General features: G+C 37.2%; 1 protein-coding gene across 3 annotated transcripts; it reads left to right on the forward strand.

The window, feature by feature from the left end:
- Positions 1-1,244: 1,244 nt before the first annotated feature.
- On the forward strand, positions 1,245-14,388 carry LOC119797784 (calpain-1 catalytic subunit-like). 3 transcript variants are annotated; one of them, XM_038307003.1, is made up of 23 exons: positions 1,266-1,400; positions 2,440-2,457; positions 3,463-3,709; positions 4,735-4,804; positions 4,888-5,006; positions 5,098-5,231; positions 5,334-5,502; positions 5,901-5,984; positions 6,064-6,149; positions 6,717-6,791; positions 8,100-8,260; positions 8,611-8,780; positions 8,889-8,900; positions 10,504-10,715; positions 10,788-10,827; positions 10,930-10,995; positions 11,156-11,213; positions 11,642-11,706; positions 11,841-11,909; positions 11,985-12,063; positions 12,166-12,279; positions 13,557-13,615; positions 13,692-14,388. In XM_038307003.1, the coding sequence occupies exons 3-23, from the start codon at positions 3,464-3,466 to the stop codon at positions 13,716-13,718; spliced, it is 2,115 nt and encodes a 704-aa protein (XP_038162931.1). In that variant the 5' UTR covers positions 1,266-1,400; positions 2,440-2,457; position 3,463; the 3' UTR covers positions 13,719-14,388. The 3 variants fall into 3 exon arrangements, with proteins under 3 accessions (XP_038162940.1, XP_038162923.1, XP_038162931.1); XM_038307012.1 differs by lacking the exon at positions 2,440-2,457 and having other exon boundaries at positions 1,245-1,318; XM_038306995.1 differs by lacking the exon at positions 2,440-2,457 and having other exon boundaries at positions 1,246-1,400.
- The last annotated feature ends 87 nt before the right edge of the window (positions 14,389-14,475 follow it).

Raw genomic sequence — 14,475 nt, forward strand, 5'->3', positions numbered from 1 at the left:
AGGTACAACTGACAAATTGCCAACACCACCCATATGAAAAGTAATTTTGACATGGATGTAGCAATGTTTAAGGAGCTCAGTATGTCATTCACACACCCTATTACTATCTGACTATTTCACAGAATATGTTTCCACGGATGTGGGAAACCAGATGTTGTTGTTCCTGTTTTCAAAGGTGGATAACCTCATGTCATGACAGACCCATAAGCCCATTGGCCACAATGTCTATGCCTGTTGACAAACTAGTAGCAAAACAAATTATTATTCATGTAAAAAACACAACCGTTTGTCTCCACCATAGGAAGCTTGGCTTTAAAGCCAAATAATCTACCTAGAGAGCTACTTGCTTCTAAATGGAAAACATCAGGAAGAGAGCCGTGTTCCAGGATCTCAAGAGGGTCCTTCATGAAAGAAAATTATGTTTAAAAACAAGCAACGTAAATAAAATATATATATATATATATATATCTGGTTTATATCTGAAGTGTACTTATCTAATGAAATAATCATCATGACTTTCCATCTGTCCTTCCATTTACTGCAAACTATATCTGAAGTGATATGTACCTGCTTCAGTCTGATGTCAGAGCGAATTATAAATTTAGCATACCGGTATGAAAAAACTTTCCTGAATTTAGAAGAACTTGCAATCAACTAAAGCTCAAAATGTTTAGAGGGGCTGAATACATATCAACTTTTTTTTATTTTATTTTTTCTGTAAAACAGAAAAAAAACCTTGATTTCCATTCACTTTACAATATACACCATATTAAGCTGTCTCATTCAATTCTGGCAGGATTTGCATTTGGAGTGAAAATATCTGGGAATTTTTTAGGGTCACAATTACTAGCATAGCATTCTGTACGTATTAAACAATTGACAATTTAAAAAAAAATGTGTATTCTTTAAAAATTGGGAAAACATTTTTTTTTTCGTTCATATTTATGCAACAGTTCCATTAGAAATTACATTTATTTTCTTGAGCACTTTTGATTTTGAATTTTCTATATTAAGATATCCACAAAAATGTGTTTAACTCAAAATTTACGGTAATGGTGAAGTATTTTCCCAAAGGTGTCAATGCCCATAATTAAATATATAAATGTAATTTATTCTCTTTAATCACCTAATATGTATAACATATGGATGTATTTCATAACAATCCACCTATTCAGTCTTTAGCGCCCCCAGTGGTCACAGTGTGGTAGTGGTGGCCATCAGTGCGCCCTCCCCTTTAAGTGGAATGGTCTTTACTGCAGTGCGTGTGGGAACGCGTGAACACAGACTGGGAGGGCTGGACCACTCAGACCGCCCCCCTGTAAGTCACTGATTCACAGATAATCACAATAAACGCTTTCTGTTTTATATTCAGGAAGCCTGAATCTGCCTCCTTACCGGTGGTAAGTTTCATTCAAATGCTTAATTTACGCACAGTCTCTAATTAACGGTGCCGGTGGCGCAGAGCTGCTTTTAATCCGCTGCTCCTTCTGTCTCTGGTAATAATAGACAAGGAAGTGACAGCTGCGCAGTGAGGCAATCAGAATGAGTATAGCGGCGGATTTTTGCTGGGAAATTGGTGCAGCTTTGATTTAACGTTATGAGAGATATTTAGTAGACCCACTGAAAGGTCGCTGAGGACAGGCCTGCATGTTTTACTGAACAGGTGCAAAACAGTTTGGGCTGAAACTGCAGGCCTGACTAGGTGTGACTTTTTACAGCAGCTGGATAGAATCCACAAAGGGTTTCAGAAAGCGTTTTATTAGTGCAGTATGTGTTTGACCCCTGTAGTCATGAGGCTATTTATTGTTTTAAGATATTTGTTTAGGGTTGAAGTCCTAAAGATGATATCACTAGAGTGCTGTACTTCATGGATTTGCTGTTTTTTGTTTTTTTGCCATCACATTTAGAGAGAAAAAGATATATTAAGATATCTGTGTTTTTTTTTCTTTGAGATTGCAGGGACATGACATTCCTGTTGAGTCTCCATGGTCCCAAGGGGCCTCCTTTGGGGGCAGGCCTCTTTGTACAGTTAAAAAAAACGTCCTAATAAGTACTTCTTTATACACATCTTTATATAATTTGTTAAGAGTATAATTTCCCTAACTTTGTGTGAGTCCTGGACACTTACATTTTGTTACACACACACAAACACAAATGCATTTCTCTATGTTTAGGATTCTGTCTCCTTTCACATTTGCTGTGGCCTCTACACATCTTTCCAATTACCTCACATTAATTTACTGCTTTCTTTTGGTCCATCACATAAAATAAGCTGAACTTCTATTTTCTCTACACTTGTCAGGCACTGTACGTCTATTCAAGTGTTCTTTACAGACTCAGCTCATTATAATTGAAAAGTATTGTCAGCTATTTAATTTGGTCCCACTTCAAATGAATGAATAATCCTTTCCTTTCTTTTTATTTAACTCTCTACTTCAGCCTGACCATAAAGAAAAGGTATCCCATTTCTAGCATTTTTCTTGGTATTTCTTATTTTTGGCTTTGCTGTGTTCATATTGCTGCGCCTTGTGTCCCATTAAACCCTTTTCGTATTTTCTAATGTGTGAATACTTTCTGTTTCTTTAATGTCTTTTGCTGGCCTTTTATTCTGGTTATTTTTTATTTTATTTTATTATTATTTCTTTTTTGTCATTCCATAGCCAATGTGGAAAAAAATATAGCCAAGAAAAGGCCTGCTAGTACTTTTTAAGACTCTAGACTCAAATCATTAGTCCTTTTTATTGTATATTTACATATCTTATTTATGTGGATAGACTGAATATCATTTGATTTAATTTGAGATTTTACTAAATAGTAAATACTGACAGCTGCACATGTTAGGGTGTTTTCTATTAGAACTGTTTGGTCAACACAGAATTTGCACCTAAAATCTGTAATGTACATTTATATCAAGTCCACTGCTTTAAAACTCTGAAGAACCACCTTTTACTTCAGCTGCAGGTCTTTTCGTTCTAGTTTCTATCAGCTTCGCTCTCCTAGAGACAGAAATATTTGCTCATTTATCTCTCCCAAATTGCTCAAGCTCAGGCAAACAGGATGGGAGTATCTCTGAACATCAATTTTCAGATCCAGAGTTTGAATGGTTCAGGCCATTCTAACACATGAATATACTTTGATTTAAACCTCCATATAGCTCTGGCTATAGGTTGATTATTTTTCCAATTAAAGCAGATCATCCTTTGTATACACTAGGGTGAATCATTTTATTAAATGATTAATATGTGGTAGCTTTGGCCTTACCTGCACAAGCTGCTGCAGCCTTTGTGCTACTAGCGGTAACTTTGCCCAGAGCAGATTTTTGTTTTTTTCTAAACAGACTTACACTACTGTATGACATGTTGTAACATGCAGATAAGCATGCCACTATTTAGCTTGTTGCTATTTATAAATTGTGCTGTGCATACCCTCCCATCAGCTCCAATGTTTCTGTCTTGCTCCCAGTATGTATTCGGTCGGTGGGATATCTGCAAGCATATATGCCAACAGGCTTCGGTCGGAGGGCATGGGTTCTAAGGAGCAGGCTGTTCCCTTTGCCAGTCAGGACTATGAGGCTCTGAAGCAGGAGTGTCTGGAGGCAGGCCGCCTCTTTGAGGACCCCTGCTTCCCTGCAGAGCCTCCATCTCTGGGCTTTAAAGAGCTTGCACCATATTCATCTAAAACTAGAGATGTGGAGTGGATGAGACCCACGGTAAGAAAATATTAATGGAAGATTTATGCAAAACTGACTGTTAGTCAATATTAGGTGCTAAAACTAAGATTTCCAGATCCACCAGAATTTTTCAGCATGTAGATATAAATTTTAAGCAAAAATGACAAAGGGCTCTATTTTCAAAAACTGAACAAATGTGTTTTAAATCAAGCATGTGTTTGTGTTTTTTTTTTTTATATATATATATCTTTTTTGCCAATTTGCTGCTCTTTATTTCACAATGCAAAGGCTAACAGGCTGATATTAACTTGTTAATCAACAAACTATCTGCTTTAGTTTTATATCAGGCTCACCTCTAAAGTTATGTGTCAGTGACTCTCTTTTACTTTCTAATCCATGACTATAAGGATTTCTTTGTGACAGGAACATCTCTCAAACATCCAGATTTGTTTTACTAATAATAGTGGGAAAAGTTTAGTAGATTTCATTCAGCTGAACTGCAGTGAGCAGCAGCAGGTATGGGATGTTGATATTTACCCCTTTGGTAACATTTGCTCCATAAAACCAAAGAAGATTCTGGCCACTCATTAAAATAAAAACTTGAAATGATTGAGAATCATTAATTGAACAATTAAAAAGAAAATTATTTATTAAAAATGTATCTAAAAAAGTAAGTGAGTATATTCCTGTTCTAATATTTTAAGTAACTAGTCTGTTGTTGTTTTTTTGTTTTTGTTTTGCTTTTTCCACATTCCAGACTGAACGCAGATAACATTGATTGATGGACATGTGATATTTCAAAGCAAGAAGTTAATCTGGACTGTTGCATGTTAGCAAACCTATCAGGTCTCAGTTTATGTCTTGCAAACCCGGACATAATCGGGCCTGTAGGGACAAGCGCTTTGGAGACCACTGCAGCTGTTGGACCTCTCCCCTCTCTGACATTTGTTTACAGCTCCTCAATATAAACAGGAGTAACACTTCATGGGGGGAAGGCAGGGCAGGAAATGATCTTTAGAAGGTATTTGATTGTTCTGTCTTTTTTTTTTTTTTTATCTTTATAGGAGCTGACAGAGGACCCTCAGTTTATAGTCGGTGGAGCCACCAGAACCGACATCTGTCAGGGGGCTCTTGGTAAGTTTTGAACTTCCTGTAAAAATAAGGTGTAAGAATTGGTTCTGATGGGGGGTTTTATGCACATTTCTCGTCCCCTGCAGGTGACTGCTGGCTCCTGGCAGCCATTGCCTCTCTAACCCTAAATGAGAGGCTCCTTCATCGGGTTGTTCCACACGGCCAGTCCTTCCAAGATGACTATGCTGGAATCTTCCATTTCCAGGTTCTTTTTTTTTTTTCAATTTATACTATTTATTTTTTTCCTCCTTAAGCAAACTCGATAGAGGGATGTATTGCTCTCCCTTGCATTTCAGTTCTGGCAGTTTGGAGAATGGGTGGACGTCGTGATTGACGATCGACTGCCTGTCAAAGATGGAGAGCTGATGTTTGTCCATTCAGCTGAGGGCAATGAATTTTGGAGTGCACTCTTAGAGAAGGCTTATGCAAAGTAGGTATTTAGCAACGCTTGCAACAGTTTGTTTAGAGGGAGATTCTGAAGTGCTGCTGTTGAGAGCAATCAATCTGATGTGTTTCTCTAATATGTTATCAGGCTGAATGGCTCCTATGAGGCCCTCTCTGGAGGAAGCACCACTGAGGGCTTCGAGGACTTCACAGGGGGAGTGTCTGAGATGTACGAGCTGTCCAAGGCCCCCAGAGATCTCTACAGGATAATCAGTAAAGCCTTGGAAAGGGGCTCCCTGCTGGGCTGCTCTATCGACGTAAGTGCTTATTTCGACCCTGTGCCTATTGCTTGATTTATGCTTGATGCGTCTCTTCGCTGATAAAAGGTCATTTTAGCTTCCACCCACTTGTACGTGGTATTGTACAACATCATAACTAGAAAATGTGTAACTCCAGGGACAGTTCCCGCTGAAAAAAAACATGGTGGACGAGCAATTTACTATCACTTTTGAAAGACAGGTAGACACTTTGAAAGAGTAGGAAACAGCTGTGTTTCACATGTGCTATGGTGTTACAAACTTGGTGTTTGTGTTGTACACGCCCCCTTGGAGTTAGCGAGGATATTAGATAAACGACGAATGCCCATCAAGCATAATAGAGCCTTAAAAATCCAATTATTTCCATGTCAAAAATCTCTGCTCACATGTTCAAATAGATCACCAGTGCCTTTGATATGGAGGCCGTGACGTTTAAGAAGCTTGTGAAAGGCCACGCCTACTCAGTCACCGGACTACAGGAGGTCTGTCTTTGTACGAATATGTGGACATTAAGCATGTAAGTTGTGGCTTTTCATTTACTACCGCTATGCTGGGTTACAGGTTGATTACCGTGGCAACATGGTGCGCCTAATCCGAATACGTAACCCGTGGGGCCAGGTGGAGTGGACTGGTGCCTGGAGTGACAGGTGAGTTTGTCCAGAGCGGGAAATCCAGGTGCATCTTGAAAAGTTATTTATTTCTATACTTAAATTAAAAAAGTTCAACTTGTATATTAGATGTATTCGTTAAAAACAGAGGATGTATTCTTTCCTTTCACTTAACTTTTCATTATGTTTGGATAAAATCCTCTTTAAATAAAGAAATTTAACTTGAACTTTTGTGGCTCACTGTCCTTGTGGAGGGTATTGCTGAATTTGCTGGAAATCTATATCTTTAGCATTCTTCTTAATCAATGTGTAGGCCATAAATCAGTTTTTGATATTACAGTTTTTAACACAATATTTATATTTCTTTTCAGAAACTGAATTTTAGGCCTCCACGAGAAGTGAGCCAAAATTATAAGAAAATAACACTAAAGCCTTAGTCTATTAAATCTACAAATGAACTACACCTTTTGAATTGAATTTGTGAAATAAATTAAATGAATAAAAATGGCCTGTAAATGTTTTCTGAAAGCTTTTCTATCAGTGGTTAATTTTGTGAACAGTTAGTAGGATTTTCTTTTATTTTTATTCCATGTCTTTCATTTATAGCTCCCATGAATGGGATGAGATTGATCAATCTGAGCAGGAAGAAATGCATCATAACATGGAAGATGGAGAGTTTTGGTAAGATCATTTTTTTATGCTAAAAGAAAATAAAGGGATAAATGAATGATGTAGATTTTGATGTTTTTTTTTTCGGGAGGTGGTTGTTGGTTTCATACAACAACCTTAACAAATAAAGAGGTCTCTGTGTGCTTTGTAATTATTAATCACTTACTGTTTCGTTGGTTTAAAATATGAGACACTGATTGAGTTCTTAGCTACTATTCAAAATGAGAGGAAAGATTGCATACTATTCATGCTGTGCAGATATTGATCCTACAAAAGTAGTTTTATGTCGGCATCATTCTCTTAAATATGCCGCCCCTGGATTTGGACTCCACTTGTCTTTTCTATTAAAAATCTAAAATCAAAATCATATGAAAATGGCTGGATTCCATGTTAACATATCATTCGGCTGCAAGAAAGTCATTATTTTAAAGAATGTCGGAGAAGGGATGCATCTAAAAGTTGCTGGAGAGTAGCCCCTGAGGATTGAACTTTGGTAGCTTTGAGTTAAGACCTGGCTAAATCAATACTTAGAGGATTTCTAAGGGACTAAATCAACCTTGTTCTATGGCTGTCTGAGTCCTTTGAAATAGTAGACACATACAAATCCTGTTGAGTAATCTCAGAAAACAATGTAATTATAAAAATAGTCTACATTATCTATAGAGATTATGCAAAGATGGGTAGCCAAAGATAACCCTCCATGTCTTATCCAAACCTGTAAAGTGTTACATAAGACAGTGCTTTTCTATAGCTCACTAAGCCAGACTGATTGACACAGAAAATCAGTCTGGTAAGGCTCAGGCTCTATGTTGTAAAACAGACCAGACCAATCACAGCTCAGAAGGCGGGAGGTTGGTCTTAGAACCAGAATTACCCATAGTGCAGCAGTGCTTTTTTGTAACCATTAGAGTCAGGATTTTGGCCTCACCCAAGCAATGCTTTTATGATGCCTTTTATTACCCGAATGAGCTGGATATATCTTTGCTGTAATCTTTTCATTTTGCATGATTTCTGTAATTATCTGTTTGGTTCCAACCTGTATGTGATGACTCCTATTTCCATCCATGTAACCCCACTGGTTACCTGTTCCTTTAAGGACTGATGCACAGTTTTAAAAATGTGCGTCAATCTGGCTGGCTAGGCTAGCTGTCTATGGTTAAAAAAAAAAAAAAAAAGTTTTAAATAGTATTAGGGTTGAGCAAACAAGCATTGCTTAATTTGTTAAACAACTATTTGCTAATGCAATCTAAAATGATCTCATCTTGCTTTATAAGTAAATTCTATACATTATGTAAAATTTGCCGTTTTTTTTCATTCTAGGATGTCCTTTAGTGATTTCTTGAGGCAGTTTTCTCGTCTGGAGATATGTAACTTGACTGCAGATGCTCTGAGTGAGGAGAGCCTTAGTCACTGGAACACCATAAAGTTCTACGGCACATGGAGGAGAGGCAGCACCGCCGGGGGGTGCAGGAACCACCCCAGTAAGTTTTGGTCAAAATGACTGAAAGTCTACAATAAAAGCCTTTATCTATGTTATCAATTAGAATTTCATTATAAAAAAAACTACTGTTGAATGTACTGGTTTGATAACAGGGGCGGTCCTAGCCCCTTTAGCTCCTGGGCGAACTACCCCCTGTACCTAAAATAGTATCTTTAACAAGAAATCAATGCTTCAAAAATAATAAACAAACAAGAATCTAAAATGAAATTATTTTATAAATAATGCTATTTCTGCAGATTTAATGACTAAATAACACATTCTAATGCTAATGTGTTTGAAATCTGCAATGTTTGATAAAAGAGGCTTGACATAAAGGCTGTGTTTGTGTAGACACCTTTTGGATAAACCCTCAGTATAAGATCACGTTGCTGGAAGAGGACGATGACCCAGAGGACGATGAGGTAGCGTGCAGTTTTCTGGTAGCCCTCATGCAGAAGGACCGTCGCAGGTACCGACGCCACGGTCAGGACATGCACACCATCGGATTTGCTCTCTATGAGGTGAAAACAGCTGGAACACATTGCTTCCATTTTTAACCCATCTCTCATTGAAACGTCTGCTTCCTGTTGCCATCTTTTAACAGTCTTTCTTTTGTGTTCCTTTTGCAGATTCCAGAGGAGGTAGGCTTAGGATCTCTTTTAGCACTAACAAAGCTGTGAATTTTCACAATCATGACTCATTTAGCAGTTTAGCATTAGCCTTTTCATACATCTGAGGCTGCAGTGGGTCCCAAAGTCTAGCCTCCTGAGATGAGCATCAGACATCCCACTGGGTGTACTGCAAAGAGATGATCGCAGTAGGTCTTTAAAGGTCTGGATGGAGATAAAGTATCTGAAACACAGCAAAAAAACCAACAAAAACTTGCTTTGACTATTTTTCTAAAATCTGGAATTAGAGCAGAAAAGATAAATGTTGAAACAAATAATTTAATAAGCTATTTTATTAATAATAATGGCAACATCCAAATAGCATACGTTATTGGCTATAATCCTCTGAAAATGTAATTACTGCAGCCAATCTGGCATAATACATTAACCAAGCTTTAGGATTTGTATAATGCAGCCCTTTTTCTGTCAAGAGACTATTTGAGAATTAACATGTCCAACATCATAAAGTAGATTTTTTCTTATAATAAATATATGCAGGGTAAAGAAGAGCACTAAAAGTAAACCAAATTGTATGCAGAAATAGTGCAGTCTGACTAATACTCTGCAAAACGCGTCCATGGTCTGCTTCTGCTGGCTTCAAATATCCGATGGAGGAGTATCTGTCACATTTCAATCAAAATCACTTTCCTAAAAAGGACAGCCAATAGAAAACAATTTAATTTTACCCGAGTGCAGGGTCATAATCAGGTCAGATTTATTGGTGTTTCCTAACGTTGCATAATTTATATACAAGATTTAATTTGTGAAAAGATATTTGATTTATTTATGTAAAGACCAATTGGTTGTTAGTTCCCTCAATGCAGTTCACTAGAATAGGACATTCTGTGACAGTAATTACAAACATGTGATGCTATACGCTGTTGCCAAAATTATACTATACTGGGAAGTCATTACATTATCGGCCATGATTATAGAAATGTCTTAATTCAAAGGCTGCTCAGTGGTGCGCTTGGCTGCACTATTTTGTGCAGTAAAATGCGATGGATTGGTGACCCTTCCATGGTGTAACCTGCCGCTCACCCACTGGATGGATAAGACCAGGTTTAGTTGTGTTTAGTTACACTCGATGACTGAAGCTTTGCACCAAAACTGTAAAAACATTTACTAAAGCTGCTCTATCATTAAGATGTAATTAGCTGTTGTCATCCTGTAACAACAAAGAAAACATGTGAGTTGCTGCAAGAGGAATCTCACTCTCTCATCCCTACATAGGGGTGTGCAGCTCAACATGGCTTCTTATGGTTTTCTAAAAGGTCTCAAATACATGTTCTCCTTTCATCTTTTGTCCCTTGAGCTTGGACAGGAGAGTCAGCAGAAATTGCTTGCACATAAAAAATGTACACAAGAAAAGAAAAACTTGTTTAAAAAAAATAGTTTTGAAGAATGTATTTTGTTCTTGGCGTGTAAAAGGTTGCATATACTTTTAACAAGCTCCTTAAATTACAACTGATAGTAAGGAAATCACAATGTAAGCACACTTCATTGTTTAAAATTAATTGGTGTGTAATCATAAAAAAACCCCCACATTAAGTCATTTGTCTCCTGCTGCCCTCAGTACAGAGGCTGCCAAAATGTCCACCTGAAAAAAAACTTCTTCTTGAGTCACTCATCGTGCACCCGATCAGAGACCTTCATCAACCTGCGTGAGGTGAGCACCCGCCTGCGGCTGCCCCCCGGGGAGTACCTCATCGTGCCCTCAACCTTTGAACCAGGCAAAGAGGCGGACTTTGTACTCAGGGTTTTCACTGAAAAGCAATCAGAGACAGAGTAAGTATCTTCTCACATATTCTTTTTTAGTGTTTATAAACCATACGAACTAAATATTTACTTTTGTTGCAGAGAACTGGATGATGAAGTGACTGCTGATTTTGAAGATGAGGTGTGCATCAGGAATGCTTAGCTGGAGCTGACTTTTCTTTTCTGCAGTAATTGCTGGAAAAGTATAGATGTCTTTTTTTTTTAATAGTTATTTTTATTGTAGGAGGAAGTAACAGAAGATGATATTGACGACTCCTTTAAGTCCATGTTTGCCCAACTAGCAGGAGAGGTAGGTCATAAGATGAAATGGAAGTTTAAAGAAATTGGATTTATGATTGTATTCCAACAATTTTAAGGTTTAGAACCGCAAAGCTGAAATCAGGATTTTAATGTGATTAAAAAACAAAAAAGAAATGCCTGCTTATTTCCCTCCCTATGTGGTTTATTAGGATATGGAGATCTCTGTTCGTGAGCTCAGGACAATTCTCAACAGAGTGGTCACCCGCCGTGAGTTTTCTGTTTAACTTACTTAGACAAACTTTATTGTCATTTTGTATACAAAACGAAATGTAGTTTTGTTCAGCTCTCATGACATTTCTATAACAATTGTGTTAAAGAAACACTGTGTAACTTTTGACCCATCTTTTAGCTTCATTTGAGAAGTATTAAATGATTCTTCAGGTTGATATACTCTCCTCAAAAACACACCTATGTAACTTTAGTGGGTTGGATCCCTTGCTGACCGGGTCATGTTAATCTGAAGGTTACAGATCTAGCGCCCCCTAGTGGCTAAAAGTTACTGAGTGTTGCTTTAAGGTCCTACTGCTCATCAGTGTATCTGTCAGAGTTCAGTTTGTACATAATTTCTCAAACTGCCTCATAAACCTTTATTTCTACTTTGATCAAACTTTAAATCTAAAATGTTGCTGTTTCAGACAAAGATCTACAGACTGATGGCTTCAGTATAGAATCATGCAGAACTATGGTCAACCTGATGGATGTATCCTTTTGATTTATTGTCCAACAATAAGCTAGTTTACCCCTGATCATTTTAGGGAAATCTGTGCATTTTTTTTTCAGCTCTCGAACTCTTTGAAACTGTCTGTTGTTTGATGCCTTGACGATATTTGCCAGAAAGATGGCAGTGCTCGTTTAGGATTGGTTGAATTCCAGATCCTGTGGAACAAAATTCGAAAGTGGCTGGTAAGAAATAAAGAAAATTGGTGCCGAGATGATAATCTCTATACTTCTTTTTTAAATTGTGCCTCTATTTTCCAGGTCATTTTCAGGGACTTTGATCTTGACAAGTCAGGTGCCATGAGCTCATATGAGCTGCGACTTGCTGTGGAAGCAGCAGGTATAATGATCATGGCCATATTGTTGCCCAACATAAACAGTAATGCTTTAAATAAGTAAAAAAAACTTCTGTAATTTTAACTTATACTATGTCTCTGTACAGGCTTCAAACTAAACAATCAGCTGCATCAGATACTGGTGGCTCGGTATGCTGAGAATGAACTGATTGATTTTGATAACTTCATCTGCTGCTTGGTCAAACTTGAAGCAATGTTCAGTAAGTAATTCTTTATACAGATTATTAAAATATATGTACTTTGTAAGACTAGCCATATCACTAAGCTTTTTATTTATTTCTCCATGCTATAACCACACAAAAATGTATTTTATACCAACACAAATGGTGCCAAACATTAAGAAATCAAGTTGTTATAAAGTTTTAAAAGAATTACAGATATAGAAGTGGACCTTTGGCCTCAAGCATCTCATGATTAATCAGTAGTCGAAAGCCTTACGGGTAACTCTGGAGGAGCTATAGAGACTCACTGCTCAAGTGGGGAATCTGTCAATAATACACTTACAATCTGGGATCTTTTGTTGTTGAAAGAAATCCATAAAAAGTTTACATTTAGCTAAAAAAAAAAAAAAAAAAAAAAAAAAAAAAAAAAAAAAAAAAAACAGAAAAGATTGGGTACCAGAAAACCAGTGGAAGAAGGTGCTCTACTTATCTGAGACCAAAATCAAACTCTTTGGCATACATGTGTGCCTGCAGGACTGCCATGTGCAGGACATTACTGGAAGAAAATCTGTTACTGGTGTCAAAAGCCTAAGATGGGGCCAAAGCTGTGAAGAAATGGTTTAGATCTGTAGTGCCTGATGTTCGTTAAAAAGAGCCTTTTTCTTCTGGTCTGTTCTTAAACGATTCCCTGGTTTAACATTTGAGTCAAAGTTCATTACAAGACCTAACTCAGCAAAGTTTTTACAGTCTTCTGCCCATTTTAAAAGTCAGACAAGTAAATCTATTGGTTGAATGAATTTACTAAATAATATTAAATGTTGTTTAACTGAACAGGAACAGCTTATCCTCCATCAGTTATCTAACATGTCAGAGAGAAGGTAATTGAGGCACCTCAAACAGTTTTGTTTGAACAAAGAAACATCTAAAACATGCAAGAAATTAGCTCTTGAGGATAAAAGTGCACATCCCTGATTTAGGCCTGTAATAAGCTTAGAATGGCTCAGTAAAAGTCCCGGACCTAAATCCAATTTAAAACCAAAGCTGGTTGACATTCCCCAAAGGAACTAGTAGCACTGAGACATGTCTCAAAATGTTCACTGAAAGGGGATGAATACTACATATGCTGTAAGCCATTTTAGATAGAAATCATTTGGAAATTATGTTCAAATTACCTCGTACTGTAGAGATTTTGAATACTTTGCATTGGTCCATCACATAGAAGTGATTTTAGTGGTTCTAGCATGAGAAAATGTGTTAAAAAAAAAAGCAAATGCTGCCAAACCACTGTTAATGTGGTACACATTTTAATTTGACAGGATCCTTTCAGCACTTTGACAAAGAGGGATCAGGAGTAGCTGAGATGAACCTCACAGAGGTGAGTGATGTCATAAAGACAAACCTTATTTAAAACTCTTCTTTTATTTAACTCTTGTTTCTCATTCTTTATTCAGTGGCTTTATCTGACCATGTGTGGATAAAGAGCTTCGCAGTTTCAGAGAAAGATGTGAAAACATAATGCCTGCTGCTGCAAGGATCTGTCCGGATGTAAAACCCCCCACCTCATTGCAAGAGCTGTAAAACAAAACCAAAGTGCACTAAAGCCAAGTTTGTTCTGGGTTTAAGTTAGAAGCTATGCAAAGCCATAACTAAAACAAGACAAACGGGGGGAAATCCTTCCATGAGAATAGCATGTGCCTTTGCATGATACACAATCTGAATTCTGCATTAATAATGGATATTTTTACCAAGTTTATTTTAATATTAGTTTTATGTTACCATAGTTTATTACACACCAAATCGTGATAATACTGTAATTGTGTCATTTTGCCTATCAATATAATCCTCACAATTTCATGTGTACCTTCAAACCCCCACCTCAAGGTGGCGGTAGAGAGAGATAACCTTTCAATTTAACGTTGCTTCCCTAATTTCAGTATTAAATATAGTTTGAATTAACTTTTTTCATAATCTGCACTGAGCTTTAGTTGAAGGGAGCCACCAGTGAAGTCATCTCATATCGATTGCTTATACTGAAGTATTTTTTTTTTTTAATATACTAGTTGCCAAAGTAGCAGTAGTCTAAGTGCCACTCATCTGTTATGTCTTTTTAATGTATGTTGTGCCTTTAATAAATACTGACCCCGCCCCCCAAAAAAGTGTTTTGTAATCTGTATTTTGACCCACTTAACTGCAGTGCAGCAGATGACCATGTTTCAGGTGAAGGTCATATTTGCT

Source organism: Cyprinodon tularosa, unplaced genomic scaffold, assembly GCF_016077235.1.
Source record: "Cyprinodon tularosa strain WSP-4 unplaced genomic scaffold, ASM1607723v1 ctg116, whole genome shotgun sequence".
In the NCBI taxonomy this organism is placed as follows: domain Eukaryota; kingdom Metazoa; phylum Chordata; class Actinopteri; order Cyprinodontiformes; family Cyprinodontidae; genus Cyprinodon; species Cyprinodon tularosa.